This window comes from Crotalus tigris, unplaced genomic scaffold (genome assembly GCF_016545835.1).
Source record: "Crotalus tigris isolate CLP2741 ecotype Arizona unplaced genomic scaffold, ASM1654583v1 scf7180000024314.327548, whole genome shotgun sequence".
In the NCBI taxonomy this organism is placed as follows: domain Eukaryota; kingdom Metazoa; phylum Chordata; class Lepidosauria; order Squamata; family Viperidae; genus Crotalus; species Crotalus tigris.
In genome coordinates this window covers 270,974-294,351 of record NW_024100486.1, presented here as the reverse complement: position 1 = coordinate 294,351, position 23,378 = coordinate 270,974, and the positions used below count along the sequence as shown (strand labels likewise).

Genomic DNA, 23,378 nt, shown 5'->3' with positions numbered 1-23,378 from the left:
GCGCTCAGCCTTTCTTATGGTTTAACTTTCACAGCCATACATTGCAACTGGGAAAACCATGGCCTTGACTATACGCACTTTTGTTGGCAGGGTGATGTCTCTGCTTTTTAGAATGCTGTCTAGATTTGCCATAGCTTTCCTCCCCAGGAGCAAGTGTCTTTTAATTTCTTTAATAACAACATAGCTTCAGCACGTACATAAAAGAAGCCAAAATCTGAATTCTCCCCCCCAAACACACAGTATCTAAGCATAACTCACTCCTTCATTTAACAGTCATTAATCACATTCTCCAATTAGTTTGAAGTGCAAACTTTCCCTCCTGTTCCATAATCCGCCCTTACTTATCTCCTCTTATTACAACCAATCTTGAAGAATACTCTACTGAGATATTGTTATGGCTAACTAGTCCCCAAGCACATTCTTCCCCCTCCCCTCTAGCACCATCTAATTTTAACTCTAAAAGTAATACACAGGTTAAATAGAAAATGTCTGTATCTTCATATATTGTCAAGCAAGAACATCCGATGTTAACAGCATTGACATCAGGAGCCCGGGCAGTACAAATGAATGTATAGATGTTTTGCAAGTTTACGCTCTCTCCACAAGAATCTGAACTACTAACAGTCGAAGCGAATTGGAGGTAGATAAGAATCAGCAGAAATTAAGTGGGGCTGGACTCTTGTGGACGAGAAGGGATTCGAGATTGATGACGCATTTGACCCCTCCTCCCTCGGGCTCAGCCTGGTCATCTACAGGTTGCGTAGTATACATTTAATGTTGAACGTCTGCATTTCATGATGTGTATATCATGTTACACAGATAATTTGTCACCTAACATGTTTGGGTTAGGTGTTTGAAGCTATCGGAGCAATTTAGAAATAAATAGCACCATGGCAGAAATGAATAAATTAAATATTTTTACTATTCTATTTTTAGACATTGGAAGCCATCTTGAATTTCAGATACTCAGGCGGCCCCGGACATACTGATGGATATTATAGGAATTTGTCCCTGGGGCTTCACGTGGACGTTGAGCCATCTGTGTTTTTCACACGTGTCAGTACCTTGCCTGCAACAAGGTAAGTTGTGTTTGTTGAGAAAAGTATTTCTTCATGTAAAATGAGTAATATCGATAATGAAGCTTAACGCCAATTCTGAAATACTCTTTTTTTTTCTGCCAAAGGCTCAAATAGTAGTGACTTTACTATTAAAATTCTTGGATATCATGATCTATAGATATATGAAGGCTTATCAGCAATGAACATGTGGCTAGATTTGTTGCTTCATCTATTTTTTTTTTCTTCATCTTATTTTTTATAAGAGTAATTCATCAAGAAATTCTTTTGAGCAAAAATAAGAGACAATTTGTACACTATTGTACACAATTTGTACCCTAGAGTTGAAACTCTAGAAAGAGTGCCGAGAAGAGCAACAAAAATGATGAGGGGACTGGAGGCTAAAATATATAAAGAACAGTTGCTGGAATTGGTTATGTCTAGTTTAATGAAGAGAAGGATGAAGGGTGACACAATAGCAGTCTTCCAGTATCTCAGGGGTTGCCACAAAGAAGAGGGAGTCAAGCTATTCTCCAAAGCACCTGAAGGCAGGACAAGAAGCAACGGATGGAAACTAATCAAGGAGAGAAGCAACCTAGAACTAAGGAGAAATTTCCTGACTGTTAGAACAGTTAACCAGTGGAACAATCTGCCTCCAGAAGCTGTGAATGTTCCAACACTGGAAGTTTTTAAGAAGAGACTGGACAGCCATTTGTCTGAAATGGTATAGGGTTTCCTGCCTGAGCAGGAGGTTGGACTAGATGACTTCCAAAGTCCCTTCCAACTCTGTTATTCTGTTCTGTTTTGTTCTGTTCTATTCCCAGTTTACCTTTTTATTTGTCAATGGTTTATAAAAATATTTGTTATGTACCATTGAACCAGGATCGATTCTTAAAGATCTCATAAATTACTCCGGACCACCTGGTTCATCCATCACTACTCCACATTTGTGCTAGTATCCTCTTTTTCATCCCTTCCACATTTCCCAGCATTATAGACCTCTCCAGAGAGCTAGGTCTTCTCATAGTGTGTCCAAAGTATGATAATCTAAGTATGGTTATTTAAGCCTTGGGTGAGAACTGGATGATCCATTTGTTCGTTTTCCTGGTTATCCATGGTATTCTAAGGAATCTTCTCCAATGCCAAAGTTTAATATTGTCAATATTTCTTCTGTCTTATTTCTTCAAAGTCCAACTTTTGCTTCTATAGAGTGTCATAGGAAAAACTATCGCCTTCAAAATTCTGGTTTTGTGGATAGAGACATTTCTTGGCATCTTTTCCAAGATTTTTATGGCCATTTTACCATAGTCCATGGCATACTTCTTAAATGTTAGTTCCTTTGCCATTGATAGTTGATTCTAAAAACTAGAAGCTATCCACCACTAGCTGATTATCTGGATGCGAGTCCAGACCTCATCCATATTATCAGTGGCCTCACTCACTGGCAGGTCACACACTAGATCAGGTCTAGATCCGTTTTTTGTGTTGGGGCAATGACAATATGATCTGAAGTCAGGGATGTTGTTATCAGTCACTTTATGGGCAGATCATCTACTCTTAGGTTGTAGTTCTTCATACCAGCTTCTCGCCACAGTTGTGCCATCACTGCTTCAGACAGGAAGGCGGTGCAGAGAGTGGTGAGGATGGCAGAAAAGATCATTGGCAGTTCCCTCCCTCCCATCCAGGACATAGCACAGAAGTGTTGCTTGAGCAGAGTCCATAAGATCATCTGGGACACGACACCTCCTCTTCACAACCTGTTTTCCTTGTTACCTTCTGGAAGGAGGCTTTGTGGTACCCAAAGCAGAACATCCAGATTCAGCCATAGTTTCATTCCATACAGCATTAACCTTGTGAACTCTCAAGCTTCCTCCTTCCGTTATATATTCAAGATGGACAGTATTTATTATTTATTTGCTACGTATATGTAGGGATGTGGGTCTATACATATGTTGTTCATAGTATGTTTAAGTGTGTGTCATGCATGTGTTTCACTTTGAGAGTGGGCAACTAAATTTCATTTTTGATGTGTGCCGTTGTGCCCACAGTAAAAAAATGACAATAAAGGTTATCTTATCTTAACTTAACTTAACTTAACTTAACTTATCTTAAAAATTGTTAAATGGGGTAAAATCCAGTCACAGTTTTGTTCCATAGAGTATAAACTTTGTGAACTCTCAAGCTTCCTCCTTCCGTTATGTATTCAAGATGGACAGTGTTTAATATTTATATGTTATATTATATGTAGATGTGTAGGTCTATACATATGTTATATATAGTATGTTTAGGTGTGTGTCATTTATGTGTTCACTTTGAGAGCGGGCAACTAAATTTCATTTTTGATGTGTGTCGTTGTGCCCACAGTAAAAAATGACAATAAAGGTTATCTTATCTTGTCCTGTCCTATCCTGTCCTATCCTATCCTATCCTATCCTATCCTATCCTATCCTATCCTATCCTATCCTATCCTATCCTATCTTATATCTTATATCTTATCTTATCTTATCTTATCTTATCTTCTTCAGTATTCCTTGCAATATGTTGTGACAGTACTGGTGCAATTCTGATATATTTGGCCAGGATGCCTCAAGCATTTGTGTAGAGGACAAGATGAAATTTGGTTTGGGATCAAATGAATGTACGCCAGCCACAATAATTAATTGCAAGGATAAGGAAAAATATTTTTTACGTAGCCTAGTAAGTGATCTCATTGTCCCCAAGGGGATGATACTGAACTTAAGTGAGACACCCCCCCCCCATCTCACAGACAAGAAAGTTAGAAAACTTAATCTGCTCTCAACATCATAGTTGTAGCAACCTCTCCCCCTTGATAGGTAAATTGTTTGTGAAAAAAATGTTTTCTTTTAGATAGCCACAGTCTCATTCAGTGACAAAACTGTGTGCTAGTGCAAGAAACTCTGTATTTTGTCGGTTGCATACGGGTTGTATATAATTGATTTGAAAATTGTTCCGTGAAAGTGTACAGTATGTTTAATAATAATTATAATAATTATGGCTACCACATGTTCGAGGCGATATTTAGTAATAGTAATAGTAGTAAAATTGGAAGGGACCTTGGAGGTCATCTAGTCCAACCCCCTGCTCAGGCAGGAAACCATACACCATTTCGGACAAATGGCTGTCCAGTCTCTTCTTAAAAACTTCCAGCGTTGGAGCATTTACCGCTTCTGGAGGCAGGCTGTTCCGCTGATTAATTGTTCGCACTGTCAGGAAGTTTCTCCTTCGTTCTAGGTTGCTTCTTTCCTTGATTAGTTTCCACCTGTTGCTTCTTGTCCTGCCTTCAGGCGCCTTGGAGAATAGCTTGACTCCCTCTTCTTTGGGGTAGCCCCTGAGATATTGGAATATTGCTATCATGTCCCCCTTCATCCTTCTCTTCGTTAAACTAGACATACCCAATTCTAGCAACTGTTCCTTATATGTTTTAGCCTCCAGTCCCCTAATCATCTTTGTTGCTCTTCTCTGTACTCTTTCTAGAGTCTCAACATCTTTTTTACATCGTGGTGACCAAAACTGGATGCAGGATTCCAAGTGTGGCCTTACCAAGGCATTGAAGAGTGGTATTAATCACATGATCTTGATTCTATTTTACTTACAGTATTTTAATTTTCCAAATAGTACTCGCCAGTGCCATTTGCTCCTTGATGTATTCAACTCAACGGAACATGAACTCATGATCAGTGCAAAGAACAATGAAAATTTAGTGTTGCATGCCGGAGAATGTCAGCGGTAAGTTCAGACTTCCTTTTATTTTACTGGGCTCGCCTCTTTTTCAAGATACACCAGTTTATTGTATGCCCAAGCCTTATACTGAAGAAAGTGTTTTCATTTGAAAAAGATTATTCTGTTGAATTTATTTTTGTATCAGGGAGATTTTTGCATTTTTTTCCGGTATGACAATATGTGGAGGGTGACTGGGAAGGAAAAACGGATTTTTTTTAAAAAAAGAGGAAATTTTATAAGAACAATGGGATCTAGTTTGGTCTAGTGGTTAAAGCATCAGACTGGAAAACAGGAAACTGTGAGTTCAAGTTCTGCTCTAGTTATGAAAGCCAGCTGGGTGACCTTGGGCCAATCTTTCTCTCTCTCTCAGCCCAATCCACCTTGCAGGGTTGTCGTTGTGGGGAATATCAGAGGAGGAAGGTGTGTTGGATATGTTATTTGTAAAAACCATAAGAGATACAAATAAATAAATGTCATGCAATATTGCAGTTAAGTAAACAGTACAGTTGTACAAGCTGTTAATCAGGAGCTTAGCAGAGTTATGTTATAGCAATAGCAGTAGCACTTAGATTTATATACCGCTTCACAGGGCTTTACAGCACTCTTTAGGCGGTTTACAGAGTCAGCGTATTGCCCCCAACAATCCGCGTCCTCATTTTCCCAACCTCAGAAGGATGGAAGGCCGAGTCAACCTTGAGCCCATCAGGATCGAACTCCAGGCTGTGGGCAGAGTCAGCCTGCAATCCCGCATTCTAACCACTGCATCATCAGAGCTCATGATATCCTAGAGTTCTCCCTAGAACAGGGGTAGGCAACCTTGGCTCTTTTATGACTTGTGGACTTCAACTCCCAGAATTCCTGAGCCAGCCTGGCTCAGCTTGGAAACCTCTCCCTTTCCCCTCAGCATGGCTGGCTCAGGAATTCTGGGAGTTGAAGTCCACCAGTCCTAAAGGAGCCAAGGTTGCCGACCCTCTGTGCTAGACCAAAGTGGTTCTTATGTCCTCTCCTTAGTTCTAGGTTGTTTCTAGAATAGCATAGCATAGCATAGCATAGCATAGCATAGAATAGAATAGAATAGAATAGAATAGAATACAGCTGGAAGGGATCTTGGAGGTCTTCTAGTCCAGCTCCCTGCTCAAGCAGGAGAACCTGTACCATCTCAGACAGGTGATTGTCTAGTCTCTTCTTTAAAAACTCCAGTGATGGAGCGCCCACGATTTCTGGAGGCAAGCTGTTCCACTGGTTGATTGTCCTCACTGTCAAGAAGTTTCTCCTTAATTCCAGGTTGCTTCTCTCCTTGACCAGTTTCCAACCATTGTTTCTTGTCCTGCCCTCTGGTGCTTTGGTGAACAACCTGGTCTCCTCTGCCTTGTGGCAGCCCCTCAGATACTGGAACGCTGCTATCATGTCTCCCCTATTTCTTCTTTTCTTTAGACTAGCCCAGGGGTAGGCAACCTTGGCTCTTTTATGACTCGTGGACTTCAACTCTCAGAATTCCTCAGCCAGCATGGGGGAACTTTGGCCCCTTCATGACTCATGGACTTCAACTCCCAGAATTCCTGAGCCAGCCTGGCTCAGCTTGGAAACCTCTCTCTTTCCCCTCCTGGCTGGCTCAGGAATTCTGGGAGTTGAACTCCACGAGTCATAAAAGAGCCAAGGTTGCCTACCCCTGCCTTAGAAGAAACAAATGTCATTTTAGGAGAGTCTGGATTATGTAATAACAGTTGACAACAATTTGTATTCCACAACCATGTCAGCGAGTTATTTTCCTTTTTAAAATCCAGTGATTTAATTCCAGCTGTTGGCAACCTGATTGACTCACCTCTTCCCTTTCTTACAATTTTTTTAAAAAAAGAGTATTTTTACCACCCAAGCAGGTGAGCAATAAAAGGAAGAGCTGGACAGGAAGAAGATAGGCAAAGCATGTAATTAAAGGTGATTAAAAGTAGGAAAAGAGGTGAAACATATCATGAAATGCCGTTCTTTTCGTTTGCATTTGAAAATAGTTTTGTAAATGTTCTTTTCTCTGGCAACTGAAGAACGTGCTGGCTCTAGAAAATGTAGGCTGATGTGTATAATCAGCCACCGGACGTCAAAGAAAGCAAAAAGTTGGTATTTGATTATTGTTTCCTTGAGGAAACCCGCAATTTCCGAATTTCCAAGTCCCTTATTCTCCCTTCTGCATTAATGGAGATTTTCTTTTCATTTGTCTCAAAACTGAAATACTCCGTCAGCCAGCAGAACCCATCAGTTATTCATTTATTATCATTTATGGCAGTAAGAATCCACCCTTTGGGCATTCATAAAGCCACAAGCCTCATCTGAAAGGATTAGCTGAAGCTTGAGAAGTGAAGATCTGATTATGGAAAACGGGCAGCTTTTCCATTTTACGCTTCACACGCATTCCTGGAAAATAATGAACTCACCTAAACAATAAGTCAGATAAAAAACCGAAAGCTGATCCATATAACCATTTGAAAGCTAAGATACAGTAGTGGCCAAAATGGTGGAAACCTTTTGGGAAAAGTGTATTTTTGAGGTTTGATGGCTAATAACACCTCTTGTTTTTGGGAGCAGTACCATAAAATTATATATCAATGGAAAGATCATTTAATCAAGAATGTAATGCAACAAAGTTTGTTCGATTATCTGTACTGTATTCTATGAAACGATATAGCCAAATAACCAGAAAAAGGAAGCACAACTTGCTTAGGTTGATCTCAGGTAGCTTTCCTTCATCTGATTGCAGCCAATGAGCGTGAGCGTTTAGAGAGCCAATCGGGTGTCACTTTGTTTTGGCCATGAGCCAGTCAGATCACAGTAGGATTCAGGTATTGATGTCATGTACTGAAGCCGAGAGGAGGACATTTGTCAGTGTGTTAAGTGATTGCTATCAAGTCGGTTGGGTTTTTTGTGTTCTTTCATTGAGTGAGCTAGTAAAACGTAATAAAATTAAAGTCATTGTGCAAAGAGTTGACTGGTTGCCCAGAAAGCGATGTAAAATAGTATTATTAAGTGAACAAGGTTACAGTTATACAGAAATTAGAAGAAAAATGGTTGGAAACTTAACCAAAGGTGGCATTTCTACTATATACTTTTCCCCAATGATTTCCACAATTTTGGCAACTACTATATATTGGCATTGGTTGTTTTCCTAGTATACAAAATATAGGTAGCCCTCCACTTACGATCACAGTTGAGCCCAAAATTCCTCTGGTTAAGCCAAGATGGTGGTTAAGTGAATTTTATCCCCATTTTACGATATCTGTTGCCACAGTTGTTGTGAATCACGACAGCTAACTAGTAACACCATTGTTAAGTGAATTTGGCTTCTGCATTGACTTTGCTTGTCAGAAGGTTGCAAAAAGGGGAATCACATGATCCCGGGGCGCTGCGGCCAACATAAATATGAGTCAGTTACCAAGCATCCAATTTTTTGTCAGGCGACCCTGGGGATGTTGCAATGGTCATAAGCGTGAAAAATGATAAGTCACTTTTTTTTCAGTGCCATTGTAACTTAAAATGGTCACTAAACGAATAGTTGTAGAGTAGAGTAGAGTAGAATAGAATAGAATAGAGCTGGAAGGGACCTTGGAGGTCATCTAGTCTAACCCCCTGCTCAGGCAGGAAACCCTATACCATTTCAGACAAATGGCTGTCCAGTCTCTTCTTAAAAACTTCCAGTGTTGGAGCATTCACCGCTTCTTGAGGCAGGTGGTTCCACTGGTTAATTGTTCTCACTGTCAGGAAGTTTCTCCTTAGTTCTAGGTTGCTTCTCTCCTTGATTAGTTTCCATCCGTTGCTTCTTGTCCTGCCTTCAGGCGCTTTGGAGACTAGCTTGACTCCCTCTTTTTTGTGGCAGCCCCTGAGATACTGGATCACTGTTATCATGTCCCCCCTTGTCCTTCTCTTTGTTAAACTAGACATACCCAATTCCAGCAACTGTTCCTTATATGTTTTAGCCTCTAGTCCCCTAATCATCTTTGTTGCTCTTCTCTGCACTCTTTCTAGAGTCTCAACATCTTTTTTACATTGTGGTGATCAAAACTGGATGCAGTATTCCAAGTGTGGCCTTACCAACGCATTGTAAAGTGGTATCAGCACTTCACCTGATCTTGATTCTATCCCTCTGTTAATGCATTAACAATTGTAATTACAATTAATAATTGTAAATTGAGGGCTACCTGTATTTTTTAATAGAATACAGAGGATTTTTATTGAAAAATACCTCGGATGGATTTTGAAACTGGAACATTATTCTATCTTGTCATATTTGATAGAAAGCTATGTGCTACTTTCAGCGACAATTTAAAAAGGTCTCTAATTATAAATACATTTCCTCCTGCCTCCCCCTCCCCAAACAAGGGACTCCTGAAAGATTGTGTTTGTGTGTCTGATTGCTACCACTAGCAATCACTGTCCCTGGGATTTCTTCTTCCTCTATCTTTTGTATATGCACATGTGACACTCAGGCTACAGACCAACTCAAGATAACAGCTGGGAACTGACAATTTTCTCATCCACAACTTAAGGAGCGAATGCCACTCTTTTGAGGATCATCCAGTGTGGTTGTTACGAAGATGTTAAACTGTCTTTCCTAGCTCTTTTACTCTCTACTGCTCCTTGGAGTAGAACAAAAAGTATCATGTTCTTTAAATAGTGGCGGCTAACAACAGCATCCAATTCCTTCTGTGACACAAATACTGCATTTCTCATTAATGGTGTCTTGAAATTGCCTTTAGTTGCTATAGTAACTCTATCAGTTTTATACATAGCCTGTATTCTGAGAAAGGTTATTGTGGCAACTGCTACTAATTGGGAAGCTTTCCCATAGATGCTACTATTTTTAAGCTATGTTAACAATATTCCACCTGTTAAATATAGCAAAAAACAATAAAAAACCCAACCCAAAACAAAACTGATAGATCAGCAATAAACGGTAAATTTTAACTAAAGCTGTTGCTTTCACTAAACATAGGATAGTTTTGGTTTCTGATGAGTGAGTGCGGGAGAGTTGATGTTACAGTTGACTAACATACTCAGTTGAAGGACTATCTGAAATCACATGTGATATCTCTGTTGGGGTTCTTTCCCTTCCCTTCCCTCTCTCCTGGCAACCCTTCCAAACAAACCATACTTGTTCAGTTTTTTCCTAATTGTAGTGATAAGAATTTAACAGAGTAACAGAGTTGGAAGGGACCTTGGAGGTCATTTAGTCCAACCCCCTGCTCAGACAGGAAACTCAATACCATTTCAGACCAATGGCCATCCAGTCTCTTCTTAAAGACTTCCTGTGTTGGAGCATTCACCGCTTCTGGAGGCAGGTGGTTCCACTGGTTAATTGTTCTAACTGTCAGGAAGTTTCTCCTTAGTTCCAGGTTGCTTCTCTCCTTGATTAGTTTCCATCCGTTGCTTCTTGTCCTGCCTTCAGGCGCTTTGGAGAATAGCTTGACTCCCTCTTCTTTGGGGCAGTCCCTCAGATATTGAAACACTGCTATCATGTCCCCCCTAGACCTTTTCTTCATTAGACTAGACATACCCAATTCCAGCAACCGTTCCTCATATGTTTTAGCCTCCAGTCCCCTGATCATTTTTGTTGCTCTTCTCTGCATTCTTTCTAGAGTCTCAGCATCTTTTTTACATCGTGGTGACCAAAAATGGATGCAGGATTCGAAGTGTGGCCTTACCAAGGCGTTGTAAAGTGGGATTAACACTTCACGAGTAGTAGCATAAAGCATTGTATTTTATTTCCCCCCTTTAAGGGGGGAAAACCATATGAGCAAATATTTCTCTTGTGCTGAAGATAAAGCTCTGAAGCTGAGCCTGGTTCACCTCTTATAGAGAAATCAAATAAGAAATAGAAAGGTTACATTTATGCCACCTGTATACTTAAAGTAGATAGAAATTACCTGTGCCATCTTTCCAGAACCAACTACAAATAAACAGATTGGAAGGACTTCACTGATAACAGAAGGAAAAATGTCACAGAAAGCTCTATAGCAGCTAGAGGAGAAGGTTACTTTTGAGTCAAGTCACTGCTCATTATCCAATAATTGAAATGCAGTCTAAAGAATGTGCTATATATCTGCTGTCGTCCACAAGGGGTATGTAGCTCTTCAAGATGAAACAAATAATACAGTATTGTGATCGTACTCTTTTCAGCAAGGTGACAGACCCAATCAGTTCTAGGCATTCTTTAAAGAGAAACGATGATATGGTACTTAAATCCAAAAATTCCAGGTTTTACACTTCTGCAGGCCTCCGAAATGCCGTTATTAGAAGTGCTGGAGCAAGAGGAATCCTTGTTGTTGTTAATTGTGAAGTCGTGTCCGATCCATCGCGACCCCATGGACAATGTTCCTCCAGGTCTTCTTGTCCTCTACCATCTTCTGGAGTCCATTTAAGTTACATTCCAGGTTCCTATGGAGAAAAAATCTTTACAGCATCGGACTTTCCTTTCACCACCAGATATATCCACAGCTGAGCGTCCTTTCGGCTTTGGCCCAGTCGCTTCATTCTTTCTGGCGCTACTAGTACTAGCCCTCTGCTCTTCCCCAGTAGCATATTGGACACCTTCCGACCTGAGGGGCTCATCTTCCAGCATCATATCTTTTTGCCTTTTAGTACTGTCCATGGGGTTTTCATGGCAAAGATACTGGAGTGGTTTGCCATTTCCTTCTCCAGTGGATCACATTTTGTGATCCTACGCACCGGTAAATCAGCACAAAATTAATCAGCAGCAGGATAAATGAAATCTTTCCTTTGCGTGCTCTTAAACCAGGAACGGTGACTGCTTGAGACTGAATGATTGGGACAATAAAGCATCCCCCTTTATTAAATATTATCTTCATCAGCAGATGAAAAGTGCTTAGGGGGATTTGAGAGGTGTTAATCAGCAGGAATACAAATGAATACTTGTAACCATTACAATTCATCAAGCAAAAGCTTTAGCTCCACTATAGGCTGTCCTCAGTTTACAACCACTCGTGCGCTGACTGTTTGAAGTTACCGATGGTGCTGAAAAAAGTGACTTCTGATTGATCCCCAGACCTACGACTATTGCAGCATCCCTGGGGTCATTTGATCAAAACGTGGGTGTTTGATAACTGGCATGTTAACAAAATGAAATTCAGTGGTGAAAAAAGTAAGGTTCTACATTTAGGCAAGAAAAACCAAATGTAAAGGTATAGTATAGGTCAGTGGTTCTCAACCTTTTTAATGTTGCGACCCCCAACGGTCTTAAGTTGAGGACTACTCGACTTACGTTTGCAGAATGGGACTTTTGGCGGGCTGAGCAGTGCAGAGACAGCCTGGACAATTCCTATTGGCTTTTGAAAGCCAATAGAATTAGACTCTATTCAAGAGAGTCTATCCTATTGGCTTTCAAAAGCCAATAGAATAAAAGGGAGTAGCACAGCTAAGGAAAAGGGGGGAAAAATGGCGGACTGCATTGTTTGGCGACCCCCGTGAAATGGTCGTTCGACCCAAAACCGGGTCCCGACCTACAAGTTGAGAACCACTGAGGTAGATGAATAGAGGTCCTTGGTGTTGGAAGGGACCTTGGAGCTCATCTAGTCCAACCCCCTGCTCAGGCAGGAAACCGTACACCATTTCGGACAAATGGCTGTCTAGTCTCTTCTTAAAAACTTCCAGTGTTGGAGCATTCACCGCTTCTGGAGGCAGGTTGTTCCATTGGTTAATTGTTCTAACGGTCAGGAAGTTTCTCCTTAGTTCCAGGTTGCTTCTCTCCTTGATTAGTTTCCATCCGTTGCTTCTTGTCCTGCTTTCAGGGGCCTTGGAAAATAGCTTGACTCCCTCTCCCTCCCTCTTCTTTGGGGCAGCCCCTGAGATACTGGACTCCTGCTATCATGTCCCCCCTTGTCCTTCTCTTCGTTAAACTAGACATACATACAACCGTTCCTTGTATGTTTTAGCCTCCAGTCCCCTGATCTTCTTTGTTGCTCTTCTCTGTACTCTTTCTAGAATCTCAGCATCTTTTTTATATTGCGGTGACCAAAACTGGATGCAGTATTCCAAGTGTGGCCTTACCAAGGCATTGTAAAGTGGTATTAATACTTCACGTGATCTTGATTCTGTCCCTCTGTTAATACAGCCTAGGACTGCTTTGGCTCTTTTGGAGCTGCAGCACACGGCTGGCTCGTATTTAAGTGATTGTGCACTTAACTCCAAGATCCCTCTCACAATTACTGACTATTGAGGCGGGTACCACCTGTACTGTACCTGTGGATTGGTGAAGTTTATTTTTTGCCTAAATGTGGAACCTTTGTTACAGATTGTTGAACAAGGAGCTCTTAGCTCTTGATTTGGGAAGATCAGAATCTGATTCATGTCTGCAAATAGGTAGAGGATAGGAAGACCTGGAGGAACGTTGTCCATGGGGTCGTGATGGGTCGGACACGACTTCGCAACTAACAACAACAGCAAGCCTTTTTATTGCTCTTCATGTTGTCAGTCTGTTAACTGAGGATATCAGTGTAGCATTACAAAATGTTTGGAGTGTGAAAAATAGTTGATAGGAGTTGTTTTTCTTCCAGATATTCAGGTCTCCTTGGCAGTTATAGATGTGAGGGGTATAGATAATCTGGAATTTAAAACAAACAAAGAATGAAGATGACTTAATGTGGCCTGGATTAGATTTTTGGTATTCTGTACAGATTACAATGGATCCAGGGCATATAGGCGGTGTACACTAATATAGTCTAAAACTAGTATATTTAATAGCAGTATAATCTAGCATTTTTATGTAGGGAGCATACCTGATGTTTGTTTTCAAGAAACCTATCTGTAATTTGTTCTGACAGTAAGGTGAGGAACTGGGAAAAGACACCATCAAACTTTTCAGAAGCCTAACAAGACACTTCACTTCGAGAAAGTATACAAGTAGATTGTTTGTCAGGTTCTTGTACATTTTCACTGGCGTTGCAATAATGTCTTGGCTGCCACCTTGGAGATTATGACAGATGAGGGCAATTACTATCTGATCTTTTCAATCCTATCCAATAAGCTTTATATTATCAAGCGAGGAAATTATTGGAGGTGTCCTTTATGAATGCTACAAAAATGTCTGCGAGGAAGTGCCCCGTGCCACTTTATCAGGCAGAATTATTAGATAATTGCTTTTAAAATCTTGATTGGTTCCTCAGTGATAAAGAGTTATGAATTGGTCTATAATCCAACCCTTCATTTTCAGCTACTCCTGGATAAAACAAATGACAGTATTGAGGGAAGACTGTGTATTGCAGCATTGTGCCTGCAGAAATTCTCCTTCGTGCGTTTCACTTTTCTGCCCTTCTTCACTTTACTGCAATCCTTGACTTAACAGTCCCAATTGGGGCTGGACTTTCTGTATCTAAGTGATGTGTTCATAAAGCATGACATCACGTGACCATATTGCTTAGCGATGGAAATCCTGGCATTTGCAGTCGTAAGTCCAGATTAAGTGGGAAGTGGAGGGAATCCTAGGAAAAGAACATGGGAGGGATGAGGGAGGCTCTGGGAAGATTGGCTCACCATAAAAAAGATTGTAAAATCAGATGTGGTCACATAATGACTCGCTTAATGATATGACCAAAATTGCAGTCATTTACAGTCATACGTCGAGGACTACCTTTCATCACTGTTTCCCGTTCTTTAACTGAGGTGGTGCATATTGGCTGTGTGATCCACAAAATGTTCCATAAAAGTTTGCTAGTAAATTATTTCTCTTTTCCATTGTAGCATGGCTATACAAGTGGACAAGTTCAACTTTGAAAGTTACCCAAACTCACCTGGTGAAAGAGCACAGTATACAAATCCAAAGCAGCTGGAAGAAGAGAGGAAGCAAGCAAAAAGCCTGGAGATCAACAGCAAGTTAGACATTGTCTGGAAAATTATATCCTTTTTTTTTCAGAAATTCTCCAGCAGGACTACGATCTTTGATTCATTTCTAGGAACGCGGATGAAAAAGACGTGGTTTAAAGTCGAGCATTTCATACAATCACAGGCTTTTAAACGAATTGTAACGAACATTTTCATTTCTCTCTAGGCTTCTTTTAAAGCCTTGTTTTTTTCATTCAGTTGAGCGTTCTACAGAGCTTTCGTGTTTTAAATAATGAAGAACTGTAGTATATATTTTTATAACTCAGAACCTTCCAAGATATTCCCTTTGAGAAAATAGAATCTGACTCCTGACCACAATCCATTGGATATAAGGAGAAGAAATATAGTTAGAGAGATGCTAGAAATATTTGTGCTTTGACCCCAGAGGCATTGAAGATGGCAGACGTAGCTTTTAATGGAAAGTACAAAGCCAAGTGCAGGAAATCAGGAATCAGAATAACAGAGTTGGAAAGAATCTTGGAGGTCTTAGTCTAACTGCCTGCTCAGGCAAGCAATTCTATACTATGGGTAGGGAACCTTGGCTATTTTATGACTTGTGGACTTCAATACCCAGAATTCCTGAACTAGCCATGCTGACTCAGGAATTCTGGGACTTGAAGTCCACAAATCATAAAAGAACCAAAGTTCCCTACCCCTGCCCTATACCATTTCAGTCAAATAGTTGTCCAGTCTCTTCTTAAAAACTTCCAGTGTTGGAGTATTCACAACTTCTGGAGGCAGGTTGTTCCACTGGTTAATTGTTCTAACTGTCAGGAAGTTTTTCTTTAGTTTTAGGTTGCTTCTCTCTTTGATTAGTTTCCATCCGTTGCTTCTTGTCTTGCCTTGCTTTTTCCAAAAGGCAACTGGGGCTTTCTTGTTTTTTTTTTTTCTTTTTTTTCAAACATTTCACTTTTCATCCAAGAAGCTTCTTCAATTCTGGATCAAATTATTATTAGTTTAGGTGTATCAAACCAAAGATAATATTTAAAACTAAGGTAAATATGCCTTTAACCAATTATAGTTTGCTTTCATCGCAGCAAAACAAAGTTTAGTTACTCCTCAGGTAATGAATGGTTTTAAGTTCTGAAGGAGCATTTATCTGGCTGCTCACCCATTTCTGCTCTTACAGATTGTTGGCAAGCAGACTATTATTTTGAACCCTTGGAGCAGAAATTGGTGAGCGAAAATTGGCTTAGGTAGAAAGAATGGACAAACTGGTTGGAATCCCTTTGCAGTCCTTTTTTGTCCATGGCCCTGAAATCAAATGAGTAGGAATCTTTTTGTGTGTTCTCAGAGCATGCACAGTCTTATTACGCTGAGATAACCCAGGAGTAAACACAGTAAACATGGTCTATATTAAATGGTGGTTTATATTACACTATCTACAATATCATACACCAGGAACAAGATACATAGACGTGGTAATATAGCAAAATCCAACACACAGCAGTTAACAGCAGGAAACGGACAAGAGAGAAACACTCCAGCAAAGCCTTCCCTTTTATACTCAGGCTCTTAAAGGGATACAGACCCTGCCTGCTCTTAAAGAGACACTGGTCCTGCTGAGTCATTGCATCATCTACCTTATATGCAGTGGTGGGATTCAGCCGGTTTGCGCCAGTTAGGCAGAATCAGTGGCTAATTTTTTGTTGCCCAGGCCCAGAATGGACTTCTGGAAGCAGCATCCACAAAGAGAACCAGTTGTTGACCTATTTGAATCCCACCACTGCTTATATTACATTACATCGTTACCCTGACATGTGTGTAAGACAAACAGATCATAGTTAGGAAGAGCTTCTGCCCAGTTTCTTATTATAAAACACTATACTGTATATATTGGAACGTACAGATTCTCCTTCACATAGAATATCTTTTTTCGGTTTCTAATAATACATTTTTTTAAAACAACATCTTATTTAAATAAGAACCTCTAGCAATTCAAATTCCAATATTGGAAAGCTTCTACATCTTAATGTAGCATGTGCTAATGGCATCTGCTCTTGTCTGCACAGCAGAATGTTGTTTCTGCTATTCAGCGTTGGAGCAGATGGCAGACAATTTTTTAGACTGGTTACTATTGCTCAGCCCTTTCATTTGATTAATATTTTCTAAATATTTAATAAGGTACTTCAGATTTTAGTGCTCTATTTGGAGTAGGTTTCCAACCGAAAAGGACAATTTTGGTAAGGAATTTGGCTGGAATTTTGAAAGAGGAAAAAAGAGCACTTGTACTTGGATGCAAAGATGAAAATTCACAATTTAGAAAAACGTCCGATGTGGATGGGGGGGGAAAAGCTCTTTTTCTGTTTTTCATGTATTTTTAAATATATCTAGAGAAGAATGCCATAAGCTCCTGAAATCCCCCCACCCTGTTAGACATTGTTGGTGTCAGGCGCAATAATCAGGAAGCAAGACGGGTTTATTGCAACTAAATGGAACATTTTGCCTTCAGAAGTTGTGGGTGCTCCATCACGGAAGGCTTTCAAGAAGAGACTGGATAACTATTTGTCTGAAATGGTATGGGGCAGTGGTGGCGAACCTATGGCACTCAGAGCCCTCTCTGTGGGCACGTGTGCTGTCGCCCCAGCCCCACCTCCCCCCACAGCCCCTCCTCACAAGCAACCCCCCTGGAGGAGAGCCCTGAGCACAGCCCATGTGGAGCAGCGCAGCCAAGGACATGGCAGCCGCGCAGTGGGGACAAGACTCTGCCCTTACGCCCCATCGTGCACAGTTGTTGCTGTGGGGTGCGGGCGGAAGGTGTGGCTGCCATGGCGAACCGCAGCAGGCTGTGGAGGCGGTGGGTGGCCCTGCAGGTGGGTGGGACGGGGTTGGCCATGGGTTGGGGTGGAGCGGGTGGGGGCAGAGCAGGGTTAAAGTTAGGGTTAGGGTTTTGGGGTACTTGGTCTCTAAAAGGTTCACCATCACTGGTATGGGGTCTCCTGCTCGAGCAGGGGGTTGGAATAGAACAGGGCTTTTCAACCACTGGTACGGGTACCACCTGTGGTATATTGGCACCTGGCAGGTGGTACGTGACCATCCTAGAAAAGTGGTAGCGGGGGAGAGGAATGAGCTGAACCAATGGCAGCACCGCACAAGCCTGAGCGAGAGATGGCTGGAGCTGCAGAGCTGTCGGGGCTCAGCGGAAGCGCCAGGATTAGCGCTTCTTTGGGCTGTCAGGGCTCAGTGGAAGTGCCAGGATCCGTGCCAGGCTCAAGCTGGAGTTCAGCGCTGATCCTGGTGCTTCTGCTGAGTCCTGAAGAAGCGCCGATCAGCTGGAATGTTGCAGCATCTCCAGGGTCTTGTGATTTACATTCAGATGCTTGGCAACTGATTCATATTTATGACCGTCACTGTGTCCCAGGGTCATGTGAAGTAACCGAAACCTGCTGCAACCATCCAGCAGACGGGGAATAAAAACCAAACACACCCACCCCACCCCCGCTGCCAATCCTGAACAGAAATGCTCACAACACTGAAAACCTCGAGCAGGAGGAAGAGCGCGGCCGGGCGGGCAGACAGCTGTCTTGCTCGGCTGTGACTTGGGGGGCACTTTTTTCAGTGCCACTGTAACTTTGAACAGTCACTAAGCGAACTGTTGTAAATCGAGGACCACCTGTACTTTACCACTTTTCTCCTTTTTTTGTCATCAAGTTTTTGACCCCTTGCTAGGCGACTGGTGGTACTCAGATGTTGCTATATCCTAAAAGTGGCACGATGGGTGAAAAGGTTGAAAAGCCCTGGACTAGAAAACCTCTGGTCTCCCTCCCAATTCTGTTATTCTACGTTCTATGTTCCATGCGTGCTCAAGCTCTCTACAGGAATCTGAGCTTCCAACAGCCAAAGCAAATTGGTGGTAGATAAGAGTCAACAGAATTCAAGGTGGGCTGGATTTAGATCTCTTGTGGGCACGAAAGGACTGATTAGATTGGCTACAAATGAAAGGAACGAATAAAAGTGAGAATAATAGTCAGTAACCAGGGACGATAATTAAACTTTAATTATTCAGTTCAATTTAAATCATTATTAGTTTGAAATATACTTCACCGTTGGTGATTATTTAGTCTAGACATGCGGAATTAAATTCATCACCCTGCATTGGGAGCTTGATTCTCGAAAGCACATTATATTTTTGAAAATGTGAAAAATGTTCTAATGATAAGTCGAGTGAGGAGCAAGTATTATATGTCATCTCCAGTCTTGTCAAAACACCATGTCTCTAAATAGCAATGAAACAATGTCCCTGGAATTTCATACCTCCAGTTTTTTCTTAAAGCTCTAAAAGTACTAAACAAAGAAACAAAAAACCCCAAAGGAAGGACTAGATGGGAAAAACATGGGAAGCCTAGAAATGTCAGTGCCCTCCCAACCATATCCAAACACTCCGAATTTGTTGGCGATATCCATTTTGCTTTATGAGTTCTTGGTGAGCTAACCTTAACCCTAAGTGGGATTTTCCTCCAATGGGATTTTCCCATGTGTTTTATCAGGAAACATAAATAGGGTAGGCTAGAAAAGTCAGTGTCCTCCTAACCATACCCAAGCACTCCAAATTTGTTGGCGATCTCCATTTTCCCCTCCAAGTTCATGGTGACCTAACCCTAACCCTAAGTGGAATTTTCCTCCAGTGCGTTTTCCCCATGTATTTTAACAGGAAACATAGATAGGGCAGGCTAGAAAAGTCAGGGCCCTCCTAACCATACCCAAGCACTCTGAATTTGTTGGCGATGTCCAATTTCCTCTATGAGTTCATGATGACCTAACCCTAACCCTTAGTGGGATTTTCCTCACATGGGATTTTCCCATGTATTTTACCAGGAAACATAAATAGGACAGGCTAGAAAGGTCAGTGCCCTCCTAAGCATACCCAAGGATTCCAAATTTGTTGACGATATCCATTTTGCTTTATGAGTTCATGGTGACCTAACCCTAACCCTAAGTGGGATTTTCCTTCAATGGGGTTTTCCCATGTATTTTACCATGGAACATAGATAGGGCAGGCTAGAAAGATCAGTGCCCTCCTAACCATACCCAAGCACTCCGAATTTGTTGGCGATATCCATTTTCCTCTCCGGGTTCATGGTGACCTAACCCTAACCCTAAGTGGGATTTTCCTCCAATGGGATTTTCCCATGGATTTTACCAGGGAACATAGATAGGGCAGGCTAGAAAGGTCAATGCCCTCCTAACCATACCCAAGGACTCCAAATTTGTTGACGATATCCATTTTGCTTTATGAGTTCATGGTGACCTAATCCTAACCCTAAGTGGAATTTTCCTCCAGTGTAGTTTTCCCATTTTACCAGGAAACGTAGATGGGGCAGGCTAGAAAGGTCAGTGCCCTCCTAACCATAACCAAGCACTCCAAATTTGTTGGCGATATCCATTTTCCTCTCCGGGTTCATGGTGACCTAACCCTAAGTGGGATTTTCCTCCAATGGGATTTTCCCATGTATTTTACCATGGAACATAGATAGGGCAGGCTAGAAAGGTCAATGCCCTCCTAACCATAACCAAGGACTCCAAATTTGTTGACGATATCCATTTTGCTTTATGAGTTCATGGTGACCTAACCCAAACCCTAAGTGGAATTTTCCTCCAGTGCGGTTTTCCCATTTTACCAGGAAACGTAGATAGGGCAGGCTAGAAAGGTAGTGCCCTCCTAACCATACCCAAGCACTCCAAATTTGTTGGCGATATCCATTTTCCTCTCCGGGTTCATGGTGACCTAACCCTAACCCTAAGTGAAATTTTCCCCCAATGGGATTTTCCCATGTATTTTACCATGGAACATAGATAGGGCAGGCTAGAAAGGTCAGTGCCCTCCTAACCATACCACTCCAAATTTGTTGGCGATCTCCATTTTCCCCTCCAAGTTCATGGTGACCTAACCCTAAACCTTAGTGGGATTTTCCTCACATGGGATTTTCCCATGTATTTTACCGGGAAACATAAATAGGGCAGGCTAGAAAGGTCAGTGCCTCCTAACCATACTCAAGGACTCCAAATTTGTTGACGATATCCATTTTGCTTTATGAGTTCATGGTGAGCTAACCCTAACCCTAAGTGGAATTTTCCTCACATGGGATTTTCCTATGTATTTTACCAGAAAACGTAGATAGGGCAGGCTAGAAAAGTCGGTGCCCTCCTACCCATACCCAAGCACTCCGAATTTGTTGGCGATATCCAATTTCCTCTCTGAATTCATGGTGACCTAACCCTAAGTGGGATTTTCCTCCAATGGCATTTTCCCATGTATTTTACCAGGAAACATAGATGGTGCAGCCTAGAAAAGTCAGTGCTCTCCTAACCATACAAAAGCACTCCGAGTTTGTTGGTGATGTCCATTTTTCTCTATAAGTTCATGGTGACGTAACCCTAACCCTAAGTGGAATTTTCCTCACGTGGGATTTTCCCATGTATTTTACCAGAATATAGATAGGGCAGGCTAGAAAAGTCAGTGCCCTCTTAACCATACCTTAGCACTCCGAATTTGTTGGCGATGTCCAATTTCCTCCCTGAGTTCATGGTGCCTAACCCTAACCCTAAATGGAATTTTCCTCCAGTGGGATTTTCCCCTGTATTTTACCAGGAAATATAGATAGGGCAGCCTAGAAAAGTCAGTGACCTCCTAATCATACCCAAGCACTCTGAATTTTTTGGCAATGTCCATTTTACTCTCCAACTTCATGCTGATGTAACCCTAAACCTAGGTTCTTCTGCTTGAGCAGGGGCTGGAGTAGAAGACCTCCAAGGTCCCGTCCATCTTCTATTCTATTCTATTCTATTCTATTCTATTCTATTCTATTCTATTCTATTCTATTCTATTCTATTCTATTCTATTCTATTCTATTCATTATTCTATTCTATTCTATTCATTATTCTATTCTATTCTAATTATAGATAGATATATATATTAATCATTACAAGCATTTTTGTTAGTATAGTTTCTATTTGTGAAGCTCTTATTTATTGCTGCTAAAGTAGGACATTCGCTCAGCTGTATTTATTCCTATGGGAAATCGTAAGTGAAACATCTTCTTAATTAAATGCCAGAGGTCAAACTACATAGCAAAGTGACTAAGGGCTAAGAAACAGTAGAGCCAGTGGAATTAATTGATGTCTGCAAATAAGGGTTATGTTGAAATTACATGAAAGGAAAAATGAAATTTGACCACCAGCTTCTTCGACTTCCATAAAGATGGGGGGCATTAAATTAATATAGTTCAGCATTTCTACAATTATTGATAATAAGTTTGAATACAGGTGGTCCTCCACCTACAACAGCAATCGTTTGAAGGTACAACGTTATCGGAAAAAGTGACTTAATGACCACTTTTCACACAACCGTTGAAGCATCCCCAGGGTCACATGATCAATATTCAGATGCTTGGCAATTGACTCATGTTTATGATGGTTGCAATGTCCCAGGTTCATGCAATCAGCTTTTGCGATATTTTGACAAGCAAAGCCAATTGATTCATTTATTTCTACTTTACAGGACATTTTAAAAATTTGGGAAGTTTCTGCCAGCGGGAAGACATCAAATTTCCTTGCCTTTTGTTCTATCATTTGTTCCATCATAGGAATGACAGGCCTAACACATATTTTGGGGAAGACCTGAGTATACAGTAATTGTAAAGATATAATAGTGATCACACACTTGATGTAGAATAGTTTTGCCTCTTCCTGTGATATCTAGATTACTTGGCTCAGAACACAGATTTCTCTTTGGCCAAGATTGCTTATCAAACTAAGCCACCCTGTATGGAACAGTGGTTCTCAACGTTTGTGTGACGGCGACCCCCGTCACACAAATGTGCCCGCATGCGTGGGGCCGCCCCCATGCGCGGTGCGCATGCGCGGGGCCACCCCCATGCACGGCGTGCATGCGCGGCGCCGCCCCCTGAGGGGGGGAAATGGCGGATTGCCTTCTTTGGAGACCCCCGTAAAATGGTCGATCGACCCCAAATGGGGTCGCGACCCATAGGTTGAGAACCGCTGGTATGGAATAACAAATTACTGCAAACATCAAGCCTGGTAGTATGCTAGGCCAGGGCTTTTCAACCTTTTCACCCATTGTACCACTTTTAGGATATGGCAGTATCCGAATACCACCAGTCACCTAGCAAGGGGTCAAAAACATGATGACCAAAAAAAGAAAAGGAAAAAAGTGATGAAGTACAGGTAGTCCTCGACTTAACAACAGTTCGCTTAGTGACTGTTCAAAGTTACAATGGCACTGAAAAAAGTGCCCCCCAAGCCACAGCCGAGCAAGACACCTGCCTGCCCACCCGGCGGCACTCTTCCTCCTGTCCGAGGTTTTCATTGTTGTCAGCATTTCTGTTGAGAATTGGCAGCGGGGGTGGGGTGGGGGGTGTTTGGTTTTTATTCCCCCCCCTGTCTGCTGGGTGGTTGCAGCAGGTTTTGGTCATTTCAAAATACCCTGGGACACTGACCGTCATAAACATGAATCAGTTGCCAAGCATCTGAATGTAAATCACAAGACCCTGGAGATGCTGCAACATTTCAGCTGATCGGCGCTTCTTCGGGGCTCAGCAGAAGCGCCAGGATCAGTGCTGCTTTCCAGCTGATTGATGCTTCTTCAGGGCTCAGCAGAAGCTCCAGCTGGAGCCTGGCGCTGATCCTGGCGCTTCCGCTGAGCCCTGACAGCCCTGCAGCTCCAGCCATCTCTCGCTCAGGCTT

The 23,378-nt window shown here is 41.7% G+C and overlaps 1 protein-coding gene across 1 annotated transcript in view; it reads left to right on the top strand.

The window, feature by feature from the left end:
- Positions 1–23,378, top strand: part of LOC120299796 (trafficking protein particle complex subunit 9-like) — a 239,579-nt gene that overhangs the window by 31,138 nt on the left and 185,063 nt on the right. Inside the window, exons 4-6 of the mRNA XM_039325004.1 lie at positions 937–1,079; positions 4,692–4,802; positions 14,535–14,688. Coding sequence (XP_039180938.1) covers positions 937–1,079; positions 4,692–4,802; positions 14,535–14,688 — 408 coding nt within the window. The remainder of the gene's footprint in view (positions 1–936; positions 1,080–4,691; positions 4,803–14,534; positions 14,689–23,378) is intronic.